The sequence below is a fragment of the Arvicola amphibius genome, chromosome 6 (assembly GCF_903992535.2).
Source record: "Arvicola amphibius chromosome 6, mArvAmp1.2, whole genome shotgun sequence".
NCBI classification, from domain to species: domain Eukaryota; kingdom Metazoa; phylum Chordata; class Mammalia; order Rodentia; family Cricetidae; genus Arvicola; species Arvicola amphibius.
The window spans coordinates 90125503-90151120 of record NC_052052.2 but is presented as its reverse complement, the minus strand read 5'-3'; the positions used below and the strand labels follow the sequence as shown (position 1 = coordinate 90151120).

Here is a 25618-nt window from a genome sequence, read left to right as displayed (position 1 = left end):
ACCTTTGAATGTTCTTAGCAAATTATACTAAAAGGGAACCTTTTTCTAGTCCCTTGATGATAATGCCCCTATTTTGCCATGCTACAAGGAACATATACACACTGGGTATGGTGACTCATGCCTTTAATCCCAGCACTCGGGAAGCAGAGGCAGGCAGATCTCCATGAGTTTGAAGCCATCCTGGTCTACAGAATGAGTTCTGGAACAGCCAGTGCTGTTACACAGAAAGACCCTGCCTCCAAAAACCAGGGGAGAGAAATTCAGTTAAAGAAACATACACTTATGGGCCAGAAAATATACAGAGCATTTGGAAGAGTCCAGAACAGAGAGAAAAGGAAGTAACTTGGACTTTTAAATGTATAACAGGCCCTTGTGAGCAGGGTTGTCAGAGCCTGGAGGCCAGCATGGACTTTGATATGCAACCACAGGGGTATGTTAGCTAGGCTTATGTCTCTTCTGCCAGAGGCAAGGGAAGGAAAACCTTTTTCACAAGTTCCTGAAAGATGCTAGACTGTTATCTAATCACTAGAAACCCTTCTGTAGTCCAGCTTTAGCACATTTCTGGATATACAAACGACCTGATGCATAGCAAGAAACTAAAAAAAGGAACAGTCCCTCCTCGGGAGCTACTCATGTGCTGAGAGAAGTTCATTGATAATTTCATAGGTTTACCACTGCAGTTTAGAACTACTAGCAGTAGGTGGAGATGCTGTTACTTCTAAAACACTAAGTGAGTATTCTCTGGGCATGAAGGAGCATCTCTACATAGGACCAGGTTAAAGGAAGAAAGGGAGAAAGAAAGAAGAGAAAGTAATCAAAAAATAAAAGAAGTGTTTGTGCCAGCCACAAGGAGGCGTGCTCACCCTGTCCTTGATGCCTATTAGAATGACAGTAAAGTCATAGTGCAGGCACTCGGGGTGTCCATGGGTGGAAATATCCCAGAGGTGTCAGTATTGAAAGTGACTATTTTTATGTGTTCTTGGTATTTAAGATGCAGACATCTGAGCAAAGACATTCATGCACAGGAAATCAGATGTGCCAAAGGGGAGATGAGAGTCTGGAGATGACGCCCTAGTCTCGCTGCAGCTCCATGTGCTATGGCAAGCTGCTCTCCATGGGAGTTCTGTCCTTAGTGATGGGCAGGAGTGTGCGGGGACAGGGAAGGGACTGTAAAAACAAATAAACAAGCAAACAAAACATTGGAGATGAAGATCATTACAGAAGTCTTGGGAGTCCATAATGCTGTGAGAATTTAAAGAAAGCTTATCGAATTTTATTTTGGCTACTAACGACACCATTTTCCCCTTACTTGCCTCCCCACCCCTTTTTATCTACCTATTATGTTTTAACCAAAAGAAATCCTAAAATCCAGAGAGGGGCTGGCTGGAAAAACTGCTTTGAGCCTTTGAATGATATTAAAATCACTTGTTCAGTCAGTCTCCTGTATACAGACATTTAGGTTTCTAGTATTAGACAGTCATAAGCTACACTACCATTACTCTGTGTGTGTGTGTGTGTGTGTGTGTGTGTGTGTGTGTGTGTATGTGTGTGTTGGTATAAATTTCAAGGCAGTATATGTGTAATTTTGTTAAATACCATCAGATCTCCTTGCATAATGCATGTGCATTACTGTCAGCCATTGAGTAAATCTAAATAATGTTCAGATCATTGAGGACTATTTGACTTTTTATTTTGTTTTGATTTTTTTTTTTTTATTATATAAGTATTTGGAAAGGTACCTAAATGGCACAGCACATGGTTTGTGGAAGCCTTTATCTGGCTTCTAGAGATCAAACCCAGGTTGCCAGGTTTTGGGGCAAGAGTATTTATGATTAAGGTCTGTTTTCATATCTCTTTGTTTTTAACTGTCCATGTCTTTTATATATTTATACTGTGTATTTGCAGGAGGCTTGTTATGTTTTGTTTGAGGCAAAATCTTGCCCTGAATTCTAAACTGGCCTGCAACCCATGGTCTTCCTGCTTCAGCCTGGATTATTGAGATTACTGATGCATAGTGTCACCTCTACATCTTTGTGATACTATGTTGCATCTATTTTCTCTCTACCTGTTTAGCATATTTGTCTATAATAGTACAGACTCAAAGTCTCTACAGTATTTTATAATGTTTTTATTTTTTCATGTGTATGGGTGTTTTGCCTGCATGTGTGTCTGTGCATCATGTGTATGTAGTGCCCACTGAGTTCAGAACAGGGTGTCAGATACCTTGAGACTAGAGATGTAGGTGGTTGTGAACAACTGTGTGGATGTTGGAATTGAACCTGGGTCCTCTGGAAGAGCAGCCAGTGCTCTTAACGACAGAGCAGTCTTCTCCAGCCCTTCTAACCCTTTTGTTTGTTTGTTTTGTTTTGAGACAAGGGCTTCACTACATAGTCCTGGTGATCTGGACTCTACGTTAGAACTCTCTGTTAAAAATATCCCTACTTCTGCCCCCTAAGTGCTGGATGAAAGATGTATGCCACCACAGTGTCTACTCTATTTTAAACAAATAAGATGATAATACCTACTATTTACCCATCAGAAAATATCTCTAATCTTACAGTGGTATGAGTATACATTCCAAAGATAAGAGATTCTTCTCAAACTTTGCCCCCTCCAGTTCAGACAGTGCTTCTCAGTCTTTCTGAGATGAGGTTTGCGGGAATGGTGTTATAGAATGTCTTCAAGTGGCATCTACTTCAGGTAAAACAGTCGAGCTCCTCTTTCTTTGATCATCTTTCATACTCCACCCACCTCCAGGAAGATGTGGGGATCTTTCTGGTGCTGAATACAAGCAGTATCATACAGCTTGCCTTCTTGCCATTTTGTTCATTGTACCATATTGTATCTGATTTTATCCTTGTGACAGTTGTTTTCTGTCCCTTAACCTAGTTAGGAGAACCAACATTCTTTACAGTGGTCTTCAAGCTGAAGAAGAATTTTGACTCTAAGTCAATAAGGAGTCCATTGCTGGGTTAGTATATATAAGCCAGGAAGGGACACAGTGCAGACAGACCTCAGCTTGTGCTAGCAGGCTTGGGCGACTTTCTTGACCCCTTCTGGCTTCAGTTGTGTGTCATTAGAAGCAGCAGTGCTGACTGATTAAGAGAACACTCTTTAGAGTCAGGCATTTGGATTTAGGTTCTGATTTCTGCATGTCTTAGCTATGTAACTCCTGGAATAGTCAACACCTCAGTCCTCAAAGCTCATAAGTAAGTATATAAGAAATTTTAGGATAGTGCATGGTGAATACCCAGAATTGGTTAGATTTTATCATTAGCCACAAAAGTATTTATGAGCTATTGTGAAACCTAAGTAAGTTCTAATGCTAGTTCCGTGTACCACAAGTGATAATTCGTTGATTTTAAAAAGACATTTTTCCATTTATTATTTTTTTTGAAGGAAGTTTCTGTTTCTGGGTATCTGACTTTATGTTTAGAAGACAGCATTAATCTCACTACTGCAGATTGCTTCATTATTAGTTCTTTCTGATTGGGGAGTGGGATCATTTTGTTCTGAGTTTAGCATATCCAGCTGTCTGACCCTTGTCTTTCTCTCACTCTGACCCAGCTTGGTGCATATCTTGACTTCTTTTCTAAATTGACCTCCATGTGGTCTCACATAATAGTTGAAAAGAGCCCTTCCTCAGAGGCCATGGATTATAGGTCTTTGCCTTTGAAAACAGTTAAGACTTTATTATTCACTCGGGTGTCTGTCTGGCCTTTCTGGTGTGTGCCTCTGAATCCTGATCTGCCAGCACTACAGCTGCATACTCTATTAAGTCATCAGAAAGTATTGCCAGGGCTGAAGTGGGCAGAGTACTAGAGCACTTCAAAGCCATGGGCTTGATCCTCAGCACCAAAAGGGAAAACAACAAAAATTATAGCTAGCAGATCCTCCTGCCTGCATCCTGTGGATGCAGAGAAGAGAAAGGGGTTATTTTGTTTTCTGACTCAACTGTGTAGCCTAGGCTAGCCTCAAATTTGCAGTCTTCCTGCCTCACCTCTTGAATGCCTGAATTATAGATATACGTGTCCATATCCAGCTAAACAAGAGGCTCATTTTCTTTCTTTTTCCCTTTTATTCTGCCTATTGTGCTAGAGCCCAAACCAATATGCTAGGTAAATGCTTTCCTACTGAGCTGTATCCACAGCACTGAAGGAGAGTCATTAATGGCAAATTTCTCCATTCTAAAGAGGTAAGAGTTTAATTTGTACACTTTACAAGTGAGGAAACAGAAGGATCAGGCAGCAGAAAAGTCACTGGTAGTTGTTAGAGGCATACCTCCAGCTTTGCAGGCTTCTGGAGAGCTTGTCCCACCTTCCCATGCTGATGTGTAGGAAGGATGTGGTCTCCAATAGAGAACCAAAGAAATAGGCAGAGTGGTTATTTATCACCAGTGACCTATTTCATCTGGCTTCCTTGCTGAGCTTCAGCATAGACTTTCCTTTCAAATTGAGCAGAATGTCTCCCCAGTTCCCCTCTTATTCTTTCCCTGTCCTTGATTTCTGAAAATGTGGCTGAGCCTGCTTAGCATGCTCAACAGTGCAGCAGGAAGTAGTGTAGATTAGCATGCTCAGCACTAATCAAATTCTGTTTGAGGCTTTAGAAGTCCTACTTCTCTCCTTTTTGGAAGGGTCGGGGTATAATCAAACAGTTCTAATACAGTTAAATTACTTCTGATGAGAGAGGGATAGAAACAGTAGATGCAGGGAGGATCCTTCTCATAATGAAGACATAGTAAGTCCAGACTGAGATTGAGGCTGTTAACAGACAGCAAGAAACAGCTGCATTGAGAAACAGGGTAGCTGGTTGTGGTGGCACATACCGGTTTTATTTGCTGAAGGAGGTGGAGGTAGAAGGATCACGAGGAAAAAGTGTGATCACCAAAACTGACCCACTGATGAAGAGGTGTTCATATAGATGTTGATGATTGTTGTATAGATGAGATTCTACCGCTGAAATGAGGGTGACTCCTCAGAGGTCATTAAATCCAACAATTGCACTGAGTGCTGGGAGCCAGCATTTTACACAATGGGATCTTTTTGTATACCAGAAAGATTGGCTTAGCTTATTAGAATTTTTGCTTATGGTTCTTTGGAAGACTGTATCTTGTTTGAAAGAACTGGAGGAGGAAGGAAGCCTGCCAACACAAATCCAGTCCCTGACTCCATTTAAAGCTGGAGAAGAGACAACAGTGGCACCCACATTCTACACACACACATCATGCACACTCACAAATATTAAATAAGTGAAGAAAATGGGCTGGGGTTGTGCCTGGATGGTAGCGTGCTTGCCTAGTTTGCATGAGGCCCTGGACTCTATTCTCAGAACTGTATAAAAAGAAAACACCACTTTTTAATGTGTTTGGTCTCCTTTAGGTGCCAGCATCCCAATTGTAACATAGGCTTGTTTCTTAAGGGATGTGTAAGTAGCTCTTTCTTCAGGGTCAGCTGCCTTGTGTTGTGTCTGGATGCTACAGCTTACCAGAATCTTTTTTATTCATTCATTCATTCATACATTTATTTATTTATTTATTTATTTATTTATTTAGTATCCTGCCTGTAGGTCAGAAGAATTACAGATGGCTGTGAACCACCACAGGTTGCTGGGAATTGAATTTAGGACCTCTGGAAGAGCAGTCACTGCTCTTAACCGCTGAGCCATCTCTCCAGCCCCCAGCTTACCAGAATCTGTTTTTTTATTTCAGGTCTCTGTCCTGGGCTGCCCTGATCCAGTGGTGCATGAGATTGCATATCAGTATGGGAAAAATGTTGGAATAGCTTTTCAGGTCAGTCTGCCTGTTTGTGGGAATGGTGAAGGGTAGGCACAGCCAGCATTGCCTTCGGTGTAGAGCTCAAAGCAGGGAGAATGGTGGGTATGACTCATTTCTCCTTTCACCAGCTCATAGATGACGTATTGGACTTCACCTCCTGCTCTGACCAGATGGGCAAGCCAACTTCCGCAGACCTGAAGCTAGGCTTAGCCACTGGCCCTGTCTTGTTTGCTTGCCAGCAGGTAGGTTATATTGTCTTTGAGATACTGCTGAGGAGCTGCACCTATAGGCATAGCTGATGAACTGTAAGATAAAGAACACTGGAGGCATTTAGATAAGGGACCACAGATTTTATCCTGGTTTCCTAACTGAGATGTTAGGGTGTAATTATACTTCTGTAAGCCTTATCAGTGAACACAGATTGTAATCTCTTTAGTTGTTGTAAGGGCTAGTTGATGTAATATTCATTATCTTGTAAATCAGAAAGGGCTAGTGGGATTTAATATGTTTTGGGTGTTACAAGCTTGACAGAGGTGTGACTCAAAGCCTCTTAAAGGTACAGGAAGTGCCAAGGGTGTCTAAGTGTGAGAAATTCGTAAGTTCTAGGAATTTAATGGAACTTTTGCACCTTGAGAGAAGCCTTGGAGCCTCAGCCATTGCTTCAGAATGTGAAGAAGTCAATGCACTAGGACCACATAGTTCCTTCCTTTTCCAGATTGAGAGACTGTCAAGGAAGTAAGTAAAGCTGCTATCCTGTTGTTCTTAAATATACATGAGATGCTTAGGAAGTGTCAAAGATGCTGCAATGACTGTCAAAGCAGCCATTTTCACAGCATCTTCTGGACCCTAGCCATATATATGCTTTTGGCTATGCCAGATGCTACTTGGAATAAATGGGCCATTAGCTGTAATGCGGTGTGTTTAAAACAAATATTCATCTGAGTGGTATTTAATTGGCTATTTATCAGTGTAATAAGGTGATCATCACCAACTCCCTTTTTGCTCTAAAATTTTAAAAATTTTCGGGAGGTGGTGGCACACTCCTTTATTCCCAACACTTGGTAGGCAGAGGCAGGTAGATCTCTGAGTTTGAGGCCAGCCTGGTCTACAGAACAGGTTTCAGGACACCACCAAAGCTATAGAGAAGCCCTGTCTCAAAAAACCAAGGTGGGGATGACAAACTTTTATCATTCTTCTCATAAATTGTGCTTGTATTCTTTCTTTAACATGTAAGTCATAACATCTCTAGAACAAAATAGCTCCATTTTGATAATAAAACCAATGACCTTCCTTATGATTAATTTCTGATTTGAAAAAGGGAAGAGATGATTTTCACCCTCTTTTCTAGCAGAGCTACTATGGGTGATAGTGATTCATCCTAGAGGAGGCTGATGCTGATGTCTGGATGGCTGGCCTGGGTACCATGGACATTCTCAGTCAACTGAAGAGTAAATACTGAACAGAGATGATGGGGCACTCAGAAACTTCTGTCATCATTACTGCGCTACGTCTTCTCACAATTTTGAGGCCAAGTTAAGCGAAAGGTGTGCAGTTCAGATATAATAGCACAGACCTGTAACCCCAACACCCAGAGGCTGATGCAGGAGGATCATGAGTTTGAGGACAGTCTAGGCTACAAAACTCAGATATTAAAAAATGACAACAAAATATACACATGCTACGAATGGTGGGTCCCTTTTCCCATGAGATGGAGACTTATTAACTCACTAGCCCAATATTCAGGAAGATTATTAATACATATGCCAAGTTGAAAAACCATTTTAAGAAAACCTTTTGTACATTAAAGCTTTAGTAAGGAACATTTTATGTTAGGCCATAACCCCCTGCACATATACAGTATTCCTGAGTCATGTGAGTATAAATAAATGAAGGTATATCTGACAGTAGAAAAATTAGTCATTGGCCAGCATTTCTTGTACAGTTCCAGGCCTTCATCATCTCACTCACAGTTAGTGTGCATGAGTAAAGCTCAGTAAAGGTGCAGCTGGGCCCTGAGCCTTTCCCTGACTTAGTCTATGAAGAGTTTTGGTTGTTCTGCTTTTAGAAATCTCAACAATTATAAATGTTGTTCATGAGCTCCGTGAAACAAATGGAATAGACTGGCTTCTTTTGTTTCATTACATCATTTCTAAAGGATCCAGTTTACTTTCCTCTACACAAAGGATTAATAGCTGATATGCATTCAAATATAATGGGACAAAATGAGAAAAGAAACGGAATGCACAGGTTATGATTGACCTGTCTATAATACACAGCAGATTGGAAATTGCTGAGGCTTTATATTTGGTTGGTTGGCTAATTGTTCTTGAAGTAGGAGCAAGGAAAAGGAACAGAATGTTACCCAAACTGTGGTTTTATGTGTGCTTACTGGAAAATCCCAGAGTCACAAGTCACCCAGTTATTCTGACCAAACAGCACTTTTCTTGGTTTGCCTGTGAGGCAGTGGGAAAGAGTTAGAAGGCATAGTGCAGCCTCCGGAAGGAAACACATGATGAAGCTGAGCAGGAACAATCTCTGGACAGAACTCATTTCACATTTTGGCAAATGGACCAAAAGTTAATCAAATATATATTTATACTTAGTCAAGCATGTATTCATAAATTGTTCTCAAAACCCTGAGTTTAGGATCTTTTATGGATTATACTGTTAAAAAGAGTTTCTTAGCAAGAAATCTGTCAAAAGTTCATGGGGCTTAAAATAACTTTGGGTAAATCAATTTCAGAAAATAATGCAGGATTATACAGTATCTTGCTTTAATAAAACTGTGTTTATTTTAGTTTATAAAGGAGGCTTTCTTACATTGATCCTGATCTCACAATTCTGCTTTGTGATAGATAACTGTTTGTTCTATAAATGAAAATGATGCTCATGTCTGGCCAAAATGGAACATCTGGTAGATGGCACAGAAGGCCATCTTTCCCAAGTCTTCTATGAGTGGCATTCATTTTACTGTACTTGAGTTGCTCCTGCAACTAACGGTGTGGATAATAGTACCCAGTAGGTCTACCCACAGACCAGGTAACTGGTATGTCATAGCACTGAAGATATACTGCACACAGTATCCACTATTGTTAGTGATTAACAAGCACATTCACTAGAGTACTTGTGAGATATTTGTAAACCCTTCCTTGGGCTGGTGTCTTGTCCACAAATTTGTCTTTGAACTAATCCATCTGCATAACACTGAAGGTCTTGCTCTGAGATCCTAGGCTTTTCCAAACTGGTGGCAGTCTCCTTGCATCAGCCTCCCAAGTCATAGTATAATAGCCCACCAAACCTGGCTTTCCTTTTCCTTTTTAATGCTGCTTGATATTATAGCTTGCTGGGCTAAGTTGACTGATTCTCCTACTTTTGATACCTTTGAGAAGAATTTTCTGGTGGCCATTGTTCAGGCATTTGTTCCTGATGGTCAAGGTGTTTCAGGAGGCTATGGCTCCGTGGTAGAGATTATCTGGCATGTGTATGACCCTGGGTTTGATTCTTGGTGTGCATTGTGACACACACACACACACGCACACACACAAATGTTTCAGGATTTCTGAAGAGGTCCAGTGATTAGTATATTCTTGTATAAATATTTTGTTTTCTTCAAGAGCAAAAACTTGAGCTCAGTTGAGTACTTGCCTAGCATGCACAAATCACTGGGCTCCATCACCAGCACTTGGGAGGTCGATGCAGAAAGACCAGGAATTCAATACATAGTGAGTTCAAGGCCATCCTGGACCACATGAGATTCTGTCAAACAAACAAAAAATCCAAAAACATTGTCAAAGACCTTATTCACAAGTGCAAACCAGAGCCAGAGGCTCTGTCTGTAATGGAATTATACACTGAAACAAGAAATCCATTTATCCTAAACAAATCTCCATCCTTTTTCTTTAGAATCCTTGTACAGTAACACAGTAACATCTACCTGAATTTTCTGTCTCAGGCTTTATGATTTGTCTCAATATGAATTCCCATGGAAGTTTGAATGCGCATTTTCTGAAGTTTGGTTATAATAATGTCTTACAGTTATTTTTTGCTGTTTGTGATGCCCCAACAAGTAAAGAATTGATTAGCAATGTTTGTCCTTTTTTTCCTTGCTTAGATTTGCTGGTTCCCTTCCCTAAAGATAATATTTAATCACACAAATATGGAACATGAGTAAGACACAGTGATACCTCATGTTGGAAAACAATGGGAGAAAATCGTCCGGCTTTCTATTTCGTCTATATATTTTTTTATCATCATATTATCTTTCTGGTTTTTTGTAGTCATCGCTCCGTGAATTATTTATTTTAGAAGGAAAACATTGAGTACTTTGTGAGGGAACAGGCAGCTGAGCAGTAACTGGCGTGCCCACCTGTAGCATTAGTGCATATTTAGTGAATTCACGAAGCCTTAGATAACTAAGCAGATAGTCATGTTTTGTTTCATCTGGAATAGCAAAGTAGCGCGAGTGGATTCTTACACTCCACATTAAATGCACTGAGACAGGTTGCAGTATAGAGGAATCCTGAATACAGAAAATTTAACGAAAATAATTTCATTGAGTTACAGTTCTCATGCTAGGGAACTGAACCTGATTTCCAGTCATAGCAGGCACCATCAGCCTCATAAGACTCTGTACCCATCAGTAGCTACTCCCCCATTTTCCTTACTCTAGCCCCAAGTAACCACCAGTAGACTTCCAATATATGCAGAGGGTATAGGTCTTTCTTGGACATTTCTTTTTAAGTATTTGCTTATTTAGTATGGTGTTTCCATGTTGTAGCATTGCTCCTTCCTATTTATACTTAAGCAAAGATCTACTGTAGTCACATTATGTTTCAATGACATGAGAAATGCTTGTGAAATACTCAGAAACAAAATTTTCCTTTTTGGGTGAGATTACATTAGTTTAAAAGTTCTTTTTAAAAACTTTCCTTTCATCTGCTTTGTTACTTGATAAGTCACTAGACCTAAATGTCAGGCTGCAGCCATATTTCCAACTGCCATCACCAGCCCCTGCACCAGATGCTCAGGCTTATGCTATTGTGGTGACTCTTTGGTGTCAGAATTCTCCAGGTCTGGGGCCGACTCATCCTCAATCCCCCTTGCAGCTTTATAAGCAGATTTCAGAGTTAGCATCATACTCACTCACAGGTGCTTTCCTACCGTAAAACAGCGTGAGCAAGCAAAAGACACATTCATCAAAATTGTCTTCTCCCTGAATCTGGGGCAAGAGCCATGTTCCTGTTTCTCACTTCTCCCCCACGTGTGGGGGGATGGGGGAGGTGGTAAGGACAGGCTTCCAGAAGTTTGATATTTACATATTAAAATTTGCATGCTATTTCAAAGGAATGTAGTTGTTGGTGTTCACTGCAATTTAATTTTCTTTAAAATTTTGCTTTCTTGGTGTTTTGACAGTAAAAGCACCAGAGAAACTACACATCAGCATATTTTATCACACTTAACTCATACTAATAAAAGAAAAGCTCATGTATCAAAAACAGGGTAATTTTACTGGATGCCTAAGACACCACCACCACCACATCTGCTTTAGGATATAGCCTAGAAATAGCCAGGTGGGGGTGAAGTCTTTAAAAACTGAAAGAAATGCCTAAGGATTTGACTTCTTAACCACCAGAATTATCTGACTTGATTTCTTGATTTGTTTCTTTATATGTTTTCATTAATATGCTTTTATTCTTAAGACCTAATTTTTAAAATATTTAAAAAATAAAAAGTTTTATTCTTAAAAGACTAATGCAAATTCTTAAGAACTAACGAGTTGCTGGCTCCTTAAATTCTGTAGGCATTTTCGCTGCCTTTACATGTTGACAACTTTGTTTTCACATACATACCTTTCTAGGGCAAGAATACCACTTATTGTTTGGTTAGGACTTCTCTGTAAGCCCTGTTCTCTTCTGCAAATCCCATGGTCACTGTTACAGGACAGCTTATATCGTCCTTCAGGCACTGTGCCAGGGAAAATGCTGTAAGCATCGATGTCTGGGGCAGGCACACCCTCCCTCTTATTACATGGAACTGCAAGCTGCTAAAAATTAAGAAATTCCAAGCTAGGGTGGTTGCTGGCAGAACCTGGACATGGAACCTGGGTCTAGAAGTGATGTTTGTGTTGTCCTGGCTTTTTCCTAGTGATGGTAGCCGTTCTCCTAAATAACTGCTAAGAAGTGAAAAGGACAGAAGACATTTTTGTTAAGGCCTTTAAAAATCTCATATCATGTACCTACACGCAGGCGGGGAGACCGTGGCTGAGTGGGCTTTGCAGGAGTCGGTTCTCTCAGACCCTGTGGCACTTCCACCCTTTTCTCCTATCTGACACTCCAGTGAGCTAGTTCTTGGACCAAACAGTAAACCTAGAAAAGCAGAAAAAACGATTTCCCCCCTATGAAGTCTCCAAGTCCATGAGTTTTTGTTTCTTGTGGTGTTAGGGATGAAAGCAAAGCTCTGACATGCTGACCTGACCCTACACCCTCTGATCTTTTCATTCAGGACACTGACCTGGCTGGCTGATAACCCCTATCTCCTCCAATCCAATGAATCTCAGCTTTGCTATGCATTAAAAAATCATGGAAGTTCTCGTAATCCTGACATCAGTATAATCAGATTTGCCCTGTATACAAGCAAATGATGACGGTGGCTGTCAACAGTGTTTAATTCCTAACCCCTTCCTAGAGCAGTGGTGCTAGACCAGCAGTATCGGCATCACCTGGAAATGCATTAAAAGGCATTCTCAAGTCATATCCTACTGAATCAGAATTGAGGGAACCTCAAAGTACAGTACTTTGAAATCCTGAAATGCACTCAAAACTGAACTACGGATAGAATAATTAGGCTGTTTGATGCGTATATGCCTGCTTGTCTGTATGTGCACCACATATGTGCAGGGCCCTTGGAGGCCAAGGTAGGCTGCATGATGTAGCTCACACCCAATGCAGGTGCTCTGCAAGAGCACCAAGTGCTCCTAACTGTTGAGCTATCTCCAGTATCCATTTTTCTATATAATTACAAACAAGTATTAAAATTCTTCATTCCTCTAGGAATAATAAATAGATTTCCCTTCTTTATGGTTAGTTCCCAGAAATGAATGCTATGATAATGAGGCGGTTCAGCTTGCCAGGGGATGTGGACAGAGCCCGACAATATGTATTACAGGTAAGACTACTGTTGTGCGTATGCATGTGGAAGTCAGAGGGCAATTGCTAAGAGATTTTTGTTGTTGGTGATGGTTTTTTTGGTGGTTGTTGTTTCTGAAGACAGAGATTATTTGTAGCTTTGGATCCTGTCCTGAACTAGCTTTTGTAGACCAGGCTGGCCTCAAGCTTACAGAGATCCGCCTGCCTCTGCCTCCTGAGTGCTGGGATTAAAGGTGTGCGCCACCTACCATGTGTGTCTCAGGGATCAATCAAGTTTGGCAGCAGGCACCTTAGGCACCTTTACTAACTGAGGCATCTTCTCTCTCACACACACACACACACTGGTAAGACCATTTAAAAATACAGAAGGCAACAGTAGGTAGTTACAAAAAAATTTTTAGATACAGAGACAAGTTGGTCAACCCCTGCTTAGTTTGACAAAAACTATGAAAGTTCATAAAAAAAAAAAACAATAACCAAAAAACCACTCATCTACTTTTACATTAATTTCAGTGCCTGTGCACTGTACTTGCAGGAATTGGTTCTCATCTTGCACCATGTGCGTCCTAAGAGGTTGAATTTGCTTAAGCATGGCAGCGAGCTCCTTCACCTACTGAGCCATCTCATTAACCGAAGAAAGCTCAACTAATATATTAAATTATTAAATTATTCAGTGATACTCCAATGTAGTCAAGGCCAATGAGACCTGCTAGGCTAGAATAAGCTTTGATGTGTTCATGAGTTTCATTACTGTACTCTGTCTGGGGCCGGCCCCAGCCCTGTCCAAAGCTTTCTTCCTATAACTAGACAGTTACAGTGGCCTTCCCTACTAAAGGTAAGTGGGTCATTGAACAAAATTTGAAACCAACATAGTGAACTATACATTCATGAAGGTTTTTCTTTCAAAGGGAGAACCATTTATTCTGTTCAGGACCTCGAGGCTTATTTTAAACATATTGCTGCATATCTTCAGAACTTTCTCACAGATACCCAAGGTGTTATTTTTTTAAATAATTTCCAGAGCCAATGAGATAAATATTTCCAGTGCCAGTGAGTAAAGGTACTTGCTGCAAAGCCTGATGACCAAGGAACCCATGATGGAAGTAGAAAACTCTCGCAAGTTTTCCTCTTCCGTCCACACGTGCCCTATCATGTGCATGCCCACACCCACACACTGAACACATAAATTGAATGTTTTTGTAAAGAATGATCAGTTTCCAAATTCATAGTTATCTGGAGGCTACAGGTTATATACATGGAATACAGTAAACAAACAAGTGTTACTAACAAGTATAACACATTAAAAATTCTAATAAAAAAATAAAAAAAAAATGGAGCCGGGCAGTGGTGGCGCACGCCTTTAATCCCAGCACTCGGGAGGCAGAGGCAGGTGGATCTCTATGAGTTCGAGGCCAGCCTGGTCTACAAGAGCTAGTTCCAGGACAGGCTCCAAAGCCACAGAGAAACCCTGTCTCGAAAAATAAAAATAAAAAAAATAAATAAATAAAAAATAAAATAAAAATTCTAAGTAATTATGTTTCCAGTGTTAGTGAGTGTTTGACAGTGCTATTAAAACGCTCGGATCTAATATCCATCAGAGGGGCTCTAGCCTTAGAAATAGTGCAGCCATCCTTTGGTGCCTTTGAGGGTTACAGAACCGCTCCTTGGATATCAAAGATGCAGGAGTGTTTAAAGCTACTTATAAAAGAATGTTAGAACATTGCTTTATACTTTAAACCATTTGGGGATTGTTTATAATAGCTAATTGTGATATAAATGCAACTGATATTGTTTAGAGAATGATGACGAATCTGTACATGTATATGCTCGTGTCCAAAAACATGGTTATAGAAAGCTAATCAAGGTCTTGAGTGAAACGGGAAAATAATTGTAGTTATTATAATAAAGTATATGTGGACAGCTCAGGAGTACTAAAGAGTTGAATAAAACTGAGCAGAAGACAATGTGAATAGAAAATAAGGACAACAAATTCTTAAAACAAGACTTAAAAAAAAAAAACCCTCCCTGGTGCTAGATACTAAGCAGAGCTTTGCACATTAGCAAGTGCTCCACCACTGAGCATCTCATTTCCAGCCTATTATTTGACTCAAATAGAACAGAAAATAATTCCAACAACTGGCAAATGGGATTATATATTATAAACTTCTGCAAGATCAACAGACAACATACACAATAAAAAAAACTGCCAACTATACACAGTATAAATTTCATACCAAAAATATATAAAGAACTGAAAAAATTGAATGGTAATTTAAGCATTTACTAAGTAGGCTAATGAACTAAACAGATGATTCTCAAAAGAAATACAAATGGCCAGTAAGTATTTGGAAATGTGTTCAACATTCTTAACAATTAGGGGAATGCACATTGAAACTGAGACTCCATCTTAGCCACCATCAGAATGGCTAGTATCAAGAACACAAGTAATGATAAAGGCTGATGAGGGTGCAGGGAAAGGGAACAGAAACTCCTGTGGCCACTGTGGGAGTCAGCAGAGAACTACCGTATATGTTTGCTTCACAGCACCTACGTCTGGTAGCTCAGCTGCCTGTGACTCCAGTTTCAGGAACGGAGGCATCTTCTAGTCTACATGGCACACCCACATACAGGCATATACATAATTCTTTAAAAATATTTAAAAATAAAATTATGATATTTGCAGGAAAATGAACAGAACTAGAGATCATTATGTCAGGCAAACAAATCATTTCTCATAAACAGACCAGATTTAAATTTGTACATGTACTGATCATAAGAGAAGAGAAAAAGGGAAGAGTCAGTGGAATGTTTACATAAAAGCAGAAAAGAGTAACATTGAGAAAGAGGTGCAACAGCATGAGGGATCCATAACAATGTGTATGTATGGGAACCTGGAGTTCTCTACCAAGTAAATCATTCGCTATATCTTTAGCTAAGCTGAAGTCACTTTAATCCTAGGACTTGGAAGGCAAAGGCAGTGGATTTCTGTGAGTCTGAGGCCAGCCTTATCTATTAGTATGCTCTAGGCCAGCCAGAATGCTGTCTCAAAAAGAAAATAAAGTGGTTTCTCACATAACCTTTGAAGTAGGTTATTTGTGCAGGTATATGTGTTTAAACATCAGGCAAGAGAAAGCATGCTGCTTTGCAAGATGGCACAGAAAACTAAACTCTTGTTTTGAGCAAAGCTTTTCAGCCATATACTAGGAATATTATATTGAAGTAGCAGTGATTGAGAGCCATGGAGAAGGGCTGGAGAGATGGCTCAGCCACTAAAGGCTAGTCTCCCAACCAAAACTATAAGAGAACCATGGAAAGGAAGTGCTTTATTATACAACTTGATTCCATAGAGGGAAAAATGTTTTATTAATGTCCGGCATCTAGAAAAAACCAACATTAGAAACATAGTTCCAGAATGTAACTATCTTTAATGGCACAGAGAGGACATGAGCAATGGTGTCCTCATACAAGAGGAAATCAGAAGTTAATCCTCCATGATAGTAAAGGTAATCCACAGACCAACTGAAGACAGTGATACCATGATTGGATTAGGAAACGCTGGGGATGAGCTGTCATTTCCAATATGAAGGGCATTTTCATCACAAACGCTTTGGGTTTGCGTTTTAAAATGGGAAAGTCTTTTATATAGATAAAACTCTGAAAAACTTCTAATGCTTCAGTAAAGGGAACAGAAAATGGCTGGCTGCTTGACAGAACTGACTTCTGTGTGCGCTGACCAAACTAAAGCATGCTCCCGTATGAAAAAGGATGTAGACTATATGGAAGCAGCTGCCACCTGCTAGAAAGAGAACATCAGGACATAGTATGATTACTAACTGTACAGCTCATCTAATCTCAAACTGTTTGATCTATTGTGGCCGCATTCCTGGAGCTGATCAGTGATCTCTGTCTTCTTGTCTCCTGTAGAGTGATGGCGTGCAGCAGACAACCTACCTCGCCCAGCGGTACTGCCATGAAGCAGTGAGAGAGATCAGGAAACTTAGACCATCCACAGAAAGGGATGCCCTCATCCAGCTTTCAGAAAGTGTGCTCACAAGAGATAAATGACAAACTTTTCTGTTCTTTCCGGCAGCTATTTTACCAGACTGTGCCTAATGAATTTTGTGAAACACTATTTGCTTCACGTGCAGATAACCAAAAATCACTTTAGGAAATAATTTCAACCTTATTGATGGGCAATTTTTTTTTTATTGGCAAAGTTTTTCAGAAAACTTTTTAAATGTAATTAAACCAGTGTCACTATAGTCCTGTAAAGTCTAATCGAGGTATCCTGATGGTATGTGTGGCACTGTTTACACTGTTACTGCCCACATGGAAAGCCATTACACAAATAAATAATCAATGTTAAAATTCAAGTGGTTTGTCTTTGTTTCATAAGATTAAAGGTCAGAGAATTTTGAAGTCTGTACTTAAAATTTAAATCCACATTAGTTATGTTTTAACAATATCCAACTTTTTTCATAGAGGAACATAGTTTATTATAAAAGACTGTAGATAAAATTTAGACAACAGGTTATTTACAAATTAAGAAAACATTCTGCTTCAAAAAGAAAAGGCATAATATAGCTATCTGATCACTAATGACATACTTTAAAAATAACAAAGGTAAATAAAATATATATGAAATAGTTGATGATTTGGTAGAAACAATGGTCTTTAATTTTCAGAAATATTTTGTACTGCTCTCACCATTTACTATGCTGTCATAAGTCTGTAATCCTCAATACACAGAAACCCACACTTGTGTGATCTACTGTAATAACCTAAGCAGTACAGAATTATATACAAGAGAAATATCCCTAATATCTCTCTCACCCTCCCTTAAATCAAGGAGACACACAAAGTGCATGTGTTGCATTTCAGTTACAATACAAACCTGCCTATTACCTGTTTACAAGTAATACATGACCTACTTTCTTTTCCAATTGTATGTTGCTAGTGCCGTGTAATGGATTACATATGCCTATCCACAAATTAACTGCATTCACTTTTACAGTACTTAAGAGATTCCTTTCACTGAACCAGTGTAGTAAACCACAGGAATGGTGTAGCATCCCTTTATATTTTTACCTACAGAATGATGTGCTTACTTTGACAAAATGTTTTAGCTCCAAAATCTGCAAAATTCTGTCATATGCTATTTGGACACACGTTTCCAAGCTAATACACTGAGAAAATAGGGCCATAATTCTGCAATAAACCTTTTGTATTGGGATTATGTGTGCATGCATACGCACGAGCACACATGTTTAAAGCAAACCAGTAAAGGAGAGGACAAAATCCTTTGGTTCACTTATGTATTTATGAATGGAAAAATTTATAATGCAAATTTCACCCATTAAAAAACTTAGATACAAATTACAACATTACAGATAATCTTTCATTTCACATGAAGAACTTAGAGACTCAAATATGAGTACTCCAGATAAATGTTACACAAATTGGAAGCATCTTGAATTGTTAAGTATCTTTCAATACATAAAATTTTATGCATGCTTTAAACACAGTATTCTTAAAAAATGAGAATTTAAATCAAAAGTATGACCAGCACCAGCGCTTAAGTTTTCTGATTTCCTATTAGTCTGACAGAATGTTAGTGACCATGCTGCGCTGAAGCATGAAATGGTGCATTCTGAACCATGATTTGTTAAACATAATAACCCACATCCCCAGAATGTTTAGGCTGGTCATAAAGTTATCAAGGTGTGAGCACATATGCAAAATCAATTACAGGCAGTCTCTGGTATAAACTGCTGTTCAGCAATATGTGAACTGCCTCTAAAATGTATGCTTACAGGTAGACATCCAAATATACCAATAAAACATTGTCCTGAAAATATGGGCACATTTTAAACATTAAAACAATTCTGTTAACCATATAGTCCCACAGTATGACGGAGTAATAACCTACATGAGAAGGAAAAAAAGAAAAAGAAAAGAAAAACCTAATCAGTATAGTGCATGATCGATTCAACATAGTTCCCAGGAAAGAGTCCAGTCACTCGATTGCAAACTCCTTCAAACCAGCCGTCATCGTTCTTCTTGATGACATAGATGATGGCACCCTCTTTGAAGGACAGCTCGTCGTCCTTGTCCTTTGTGTAGTCGTATATTGCGACAACTGTGGAGAACAAGAGGACAACATGAGTGCTGTCTCCAACAGTGACTTCAGGTTTAGACACGACACAAGTCTGTGTCGCACATACAGGACTGACTGCTGGTCGTCCTCGGACCCTCACACAGACTGTGCCATGTCCCCTTCCCAGTAAAATAAATGAAGTCACAGTTTCGAAACCTTGGGATTTGGCTGGGTTGGTCTTGCTCTGCTTAGGCTGGTCTCACTGCCTCAACATCTCCAGACCTAGGATCGGAGCCGGCATTCCCACAGACCCACTTGCTGAACTTAGGATTTACTTCTGTTCATTCAGACAAATATCCATGGAGTAGCTAAGCAAAGTACCATACCTATTCTGACCATACCACACATTAAATCTACTTATTGTGAGATAAGTCTATGTATTCAAAATTCTATGCTAATTAATAGGGATACATTCAGGTTTAAAATAAGTCTCACTTTAAAGTTTAATTTTAAAGATGGAAAAGTAAGGGGAAAACTCAGAAAGTGTGATACAAGTTCAAAATACTCTTCCTTTCCAGTTAAAGTATCCTTTCCAGATGTTATAGAATGGTCAAACAACTTATGTACTACTTTCTATACTACTGTTTTGTGAATTTAAATATTTCCTTAAATCCATTTTTATAACATAATTCTAAAATTACATGTGATTTTCTACTATATATGAATAGTAAATTTATAACATGTGATTTTTTTAATTTTATATTCATAGCAGTCTTTTTTCTTAAAAATAAGGAATTTTATGAGCATACATGATGCTTATATTTTTGCCCTTAAGAAACTAAATTAGTGAAATAGGAAAAGTACGGAAGGAGCCATCATTTTAAGTTAGGCAGTCTTTTCTCCTTACAAAACACTGTGGTGAGGCGATCCAATAAGCCCAGTTCCTTCCCTTTTAGCTCTACAGCAGAATTACAGTATGCTGATTATGATCTCAATAGTGTATCAAGGCTTAAAAATACAACACTATCAAAAGTATCTCTGACTAAATAACAAGCTAAAAGGATCAAGTGATTTGCAAGGGGTTAACAATTACTAATTAAGAAAAGCTCTTCACATAATCTTTGGTAATACTCTTGTATCTAGTCTAGAGTCACAGAGGTGAGACTCAGTGCTACAGATTGACTTTAAACTGGCTGACAAATGCCTGAAATGGTCAAGTCTTTGAGCAAAACGATAACCATTTCATGCTCTTAGATCCTCCTATGCAAATGGCTCAGAAAGGTAATGAACCACACAGTTTTCGAGGTTTCCTCTGTAATAGTCTTATCTCAATGTATATACTTCCTCATATAATGTCTCTTAGCGCTATTTAACCACTAATGATAATCTGATGTTGATTCTATTCTCCTGGATCTAATCAAGATCTCCTACTACTGTAAGTACTACTGTAGTACTGTAAGGCTATCTGGAATTTAAATCTATTAGTTTAATGCAGAGAATAGGATCACATCAGTATACATTAGGTTAAATTTGAGTTAGCAATAAGAACAAGAAGCCATGTCATAAGCTGTTGGTCCAAATTAAACAAGTTTCACAAAAGTGGCTATTACAACTTTAAATACATGTGTACTTGCTGTTCTATGTTAATTTGTACATGTGAGAACATATCTGGGAAGACAGACTCTTCATTGAGAAAATGCCTCCATAAGATTGACCTGTAAGTCTGTGGTGCATTTTCTTGACTGGTGATTGATGTGGGAGACCACAGCCCATGGTGGGCAGTGCACTCCTGGGCATGAGGTCCTGGGTGCAGTAAGAAAGTAGGCTGACAAACTAGAGAAGTAAACCAGGAACCATTCCTCCATGGCTCCCAGGTTTCGGCTAAACCCTTTCCTCCCCCAGTTGATTTCAGTCGCGCTGTTTTACCACAACACCAATCCTAACTATGACAATAATCTTACTAAATCTTTTCCTTCCCATGGCAGAAGGATGAGAGAGTCACTATGCAGATGAGGCTGTTGTCAAATTTATAATGATCCTCCTGCCTCTGCTTCCTGGGTGCTGTGATTCAGGTTTATGCAATCATGCCCAGCTTAAGCCGCTAACTGTTAATTTGATTTACACTAGAAGTCAACAATAGCCCACTGCCAAGTCTAACCCATCACCATTTTTTTAGATTTAAATCTTATTTTCTGTGTATGAGTGATTTTGTTTGCATATCTGAATGTGTACCACATGTGTGCCTGGTGCCAGGAGTCAGAATGCATCAAATCTCCTGGAACTGGAGTTATAGATGGGTGTGAGCCACCATGTGAGTGCTGGGAACTGAACCTGGGTCTTCTACAAGAGCAAGAAATGCTCCAAACTCTAAGTCATCTCTCTAGCGTCCCACTGCCAATTTTTGTAAGCAAAGGTTTACTGAACACACCTACATTTACTCACATACAAATTAACACCCAACTTTGAACTACATCACCTCACATATATAATAAACTCGTGACTTTGAGATGCAAAACAGTTGAATCAATATAGCCAGCAAAATCTAAACTACACCTGGCCTTGAATAAAGGGGGGGGGGGCAAGAGGGAAACAGAAGAGAGAAGTGACAAGGGAAAAAGTGGGGACAGAGGGAAATGCTTAGTCATTTAGCTCAGTTTTGTGCCTTAACTGATCTACAAACACAGTCAAGTCAATCTGAAGTCAGAAGCATACATCTATCTAACAGTCCCAGTGGCCCAGATTGACCAGCTCAGCTCCCACTGTGGGCCTGGGGATGGCCCACACTAGCATCTACCCTAACCTGTAGGACCTGCTGGAGCTCATGAAGGGACTGGTCCTGTGGAACGATAACCCAGGATCTCCGAGACTTGGGGCAGCCTTGGGATACCCCAGAGATGTTCTGGTGAGGACCAGAGATGACGGTGCACCAGGAACACCGAACCAGACCAGTGACTCCCGGCAAGGAGCATTCACAAGTAGTTATTTGGTCAAAAGGGTACACTGTGGTTCCAATGCCACCAGGACAAACGAAGAGGTGTTGGAGAGGCAGGAAAGATGAAAGATCAAAGAGGTTGCTTTTATTGTTCTATTTTTTCTTTTGTTTTTGTTTGCTTGCTTGTTTTGTTTTTTAATTTTCGTTTGGATGACTGCTTCAGGGTAAGAAGGAAGAATATGAAGGGACAGGGAGGTGAGTGGAACTGGATGCATGATGTGAAATTTCCAAAGATTCAATAAAGAAATTTTGTTTAAAAAAAAAAAGAAATCTAAGAATTTAAATTGAAAACATAAAGAATCCTTTGCATACTGCTGAAGAACACAAGGCATATGCAGTCCCGTCTTGACTGGCAAGACAGATAAAAAACGCTGGATTTTTTTCACAGAAATAAACTCTATAATTGCATTATTGACTTCAAATCATGGTAGCAGTACCTCACCTTTCTCAATATAGTTCTTGGGAGCCCATGCAGGATCCCCGTCTGCATACGGGTCACTGTACTGAACTACCGCAGCTTCCTCGTCTTCATAGTCCACCGGAGGCGGCGGTGGAGGGGGTGGAGAGTCATCAAACATGGGAATGTCGTCCGGCGGAGGGGGGCGGTGGTGGAGTTGGGCTATCAGCAACTAAAAGGAGTCAAACAAGTTATTAATCTAAGTGAAAAAATTTTAATGAACAGAATTTAACAAAAGTCTAACTCAGTCAGCATGCATTATATAAAACATGCAGTGATTAGAAATAAAAGCTTGGTGTGTTAAAGTTCATACTGCTTTTAAGCATAATTTTGCAATAATAAAATGAGCTAAATTCAGCATAAAAAGTACTACAAATTAATGAATGCAAGAGGTTAGGATACAGGATCTACTTTCATAAGAAATACAGGAGTAAAGAATTTTCCTTATCTTAAGACTCAGGTCAAAACAAATGCTTCACTAGGCCTAGAGTAGCCTAATGAACCCTGTCATTTGGAATACTGCTAAATATCTTACACTAGAGGTTTGATCGTTTTTACTACATAAAAATTAATATATAATTTACTACACATAATAATTTTAACGTTTTTACTACATATATTAATTTTGGCTTTTAATAGCTTAGTACCCTAGAAACTACATCTCAAGTGGACATATTTATTTATTTATTATTTATTTTGCTTTAATAGGGAGAAAAGCAAAGTCTGTAGTATCAGGTTTGCATCTTTGTGTAAGGTTTTGTTTGTTTGTTTTCTATTTAAATTTTAACAAAAACAACAAAAAAATAATTTCCAACTAGAAAACTGCATTAAATGTTTAAGGAATGTTATATTCATAGTCAAAATTTAATGCAGAAAGAAAATTAAGATTCTGCATCATGACTAATAAAACAATCATGAGATGAGATCAGATCCTAAAGATCCAATTTTCTAATTTAAACACAATTCAGATTTAAACATAAAATATTGAAGATGTAGTATTTTGAAAAAAACAAAAATAAACAAACAATAAAAATGAATCACACTTCAGATTCTAGATGACTAGGGTGTGTGTGTATGCATGCTTAAAAAATCTAGGGTATTAACAGTGACATGGGTGTGTGGGACTAGAATTGTACTTATTGAGCCACCAATCTTCTAGTATTAGAAATTCAAAGCTAACACAACTAATGCTCAAAACTCTACTCCACAAATTCCTTTAAAAGTTGGGGGGGGGGGGATCAGGCAAGGTGGTGCATGTCTTAATCCCAGCACTTGGGAAATAGAAACTGGTTGATCTCTGTGAGTGCAAGGCCAGCCTGGTCTACACAGCTAATTCTATGCCATCCATAGCTCCACAAAAAGGCTCTTGATTTTGTTTTGTTTTGTTTTTAAAGAATGAATGAGAGAGAAGGGAGGAATAAAAACATTATTATATAACTGATGTATGTTTTAAAGGTTATTCTTCCTGACAGGGAATGTTGAAAATATCCCCCAAGTTTTATAGCATGCAAAGAACAGTCCTCCTTCATTACTAGTTAAATTCTGTGATTTCTACTTTTATTCTTGAAACAAAGAATAAAAAAATCAATTCTATGTGATGATGCTCACTGAGAACAATCTACCAAGTCTACAGCTGGGCTGCTGTCCAGCACATGCATGTCTGCCTGACCTCCACCCTCCATAAGCATTCTGGTGTGGAGAAGAGAAGAGGTATGACCCATCCTGACATCAAATAACCACAGCGCATATCCTTCATTTGGCTTCATGTATGCACTACGTATCTGTTGGATTCCCTAAACTGATGTCACTCTTACTTTTACAAGCACTAGTTAAAGATTACCACTCAACTGTCATTAAGTATATATTTACTTATCTTTAATTTTATGGAAAAAGTCTGGTCAGTTCAACTTTCTGCCCTAATGCTTTACCTACCACTATTCATATTTGCTCCAAAAGGCTTTCTGATGTTAATAATGGAAGGTATTGGTCATTAGGGGCTCATATCTTAAACCAGATTAGATTAAGCACTACATGCCTTTGCTGTCACCTCCTCTAAGCACCAGAGGTATTTCAAAAGCACATAAAATATTTGCACTTCATAGAATAATACTTAAAGTGCAGATACAAAATAGGAATAAATTTGGAATATCAGTGGTATGAGAATAACGACTCAACATCATGTGCTTATTAAAAAGAACAAAAATAGTTGTGAATCTGTTTGGCAATAATGCATATGAATACTAAATTTCTGTTCTTTTCAATTACCAATTAGTCAATGATCTCTAGACCCAAGAAGTTCAATGGCTACTAAAAGTATTTCCTAGAAATTCTTAATAATGGAGCAATGTAAAAAGATCATCTGGCACTTTCAATCTCTGACAGATTTAGTTTCTACTATCACTGGGCATGATGAACACACCTGCCGTCACATTACTTAGGATCTGAGGCAGAAGAACTCTACTGCAAGGCCAGCCTGAGCGACACAGGAGAGCCATTCCAGAACCCAGCAAACAAGAATGCAATTCATTGTTAAAACAACTAACCTAGCATGGACAAGACCCTGGATAAAATTGCCAAGAGCTGAAAAAATGGGGAAAGGAGCAGCAGTAACTAGTAAGTTACCCTTACCACTTATTTTTTAAACACGTAGATTTATTTAATTTTAAATATGTGAACACACGGTTTTCAAACTGAAGTTAGTAAGAAGGCACTCAGAAATTTCAAAATTCTAAATTTACATTTTCAATAAGCCCCTTATATGTCACATGAAGGAAGAGACTTTGACTTAAACTGTTTGTATCCTTCCCAGAGCCTAGCATGTAACACTGAATAAAGTTGGTGCAAGGGAGTGAATGAGAGAAGCGAATTAAGAGCCAGCAAAAGCTGACATAGAATTTGCAACAAATGTACTTTCCTGAAAGATGAGCTGCTCAAGTAGGCTGCTCACTAATCAAACAATTCTGAAATTTATTTTTAGGCAGATCCCAAATAAAGTAAATTAGATCTAAATGCTATCTTAATTTCAATGTTTGACACTGAATAATTCAGCAACTGTACTTTCCATTTGCCACACAATATTCACTCCGGGCATGCGGAATTTTCTGTAACCTCAAAGGTAATGAGCAATGATACAGTCTACCTAGATTAATATACA

The 25618-nt window shown here is 39.0% G+C and overlaps 2 protein-coding genes across 4 annotated transcripts in view; one reads left to right on the top strand and one right to left on the bottom strand.

The window, feature by feature from the left end:
* The window catches only part of Pdss1 (decaprenyl diphosphate synthase subunit 1), a 36323-nt gene extending 19032 nt beyond the window's left edge, over nucleotides 1-17291 (top strand). For 2 of the 3 annotated variants that reach the window (XM_038334022.1, XM_038334023.1), the window contains 4 exons: nucleotides 5708-5788; nucleotides 5902-6015; nucleotides 12857-12937; nucleotides 16843-17291. In XM_038334022.1, the coding sequence (XP_038189950.1) occupies nucleotides 5708-5788; nucleotides 5902-6015; nucleotides 12857-12937; nucleotides 16843-16983 (417 nt within the window). In that variant the 3' untranslated portion in view covers nucleotides 16984-17291. Of the gene's footprint in view, nucleotides 1-5707; nucleotides 5789-5901; nucleotides 6016-6373; nucleotides 6509-12856; nucleotides 12938-16842 lie in introns of all 3 variants that reach the window. The other variant, XR_005285848.1, reaches the window with a different exon arrangement.
* Nucleotides 16321-25618, bottom strand: part of Abi1 (abl interactor 1) — an 88330-nt gene continuing 79032 nt past the window's right edge. The window contains 3 exon segments of the mRNA XM_038334021.2: nucleotides 16321-19057; nucleotides 22450-22609; nucleotides 22611-22636. Of these exon segments, the coding sequence (XP_038189949.1) occupies nucleotides 18882-19057; nucleotides 22450-22609; nucleotides 22611-22636 (362 nt within the window). The 3' untranslated portion in view covers nucleotides 16321-18881.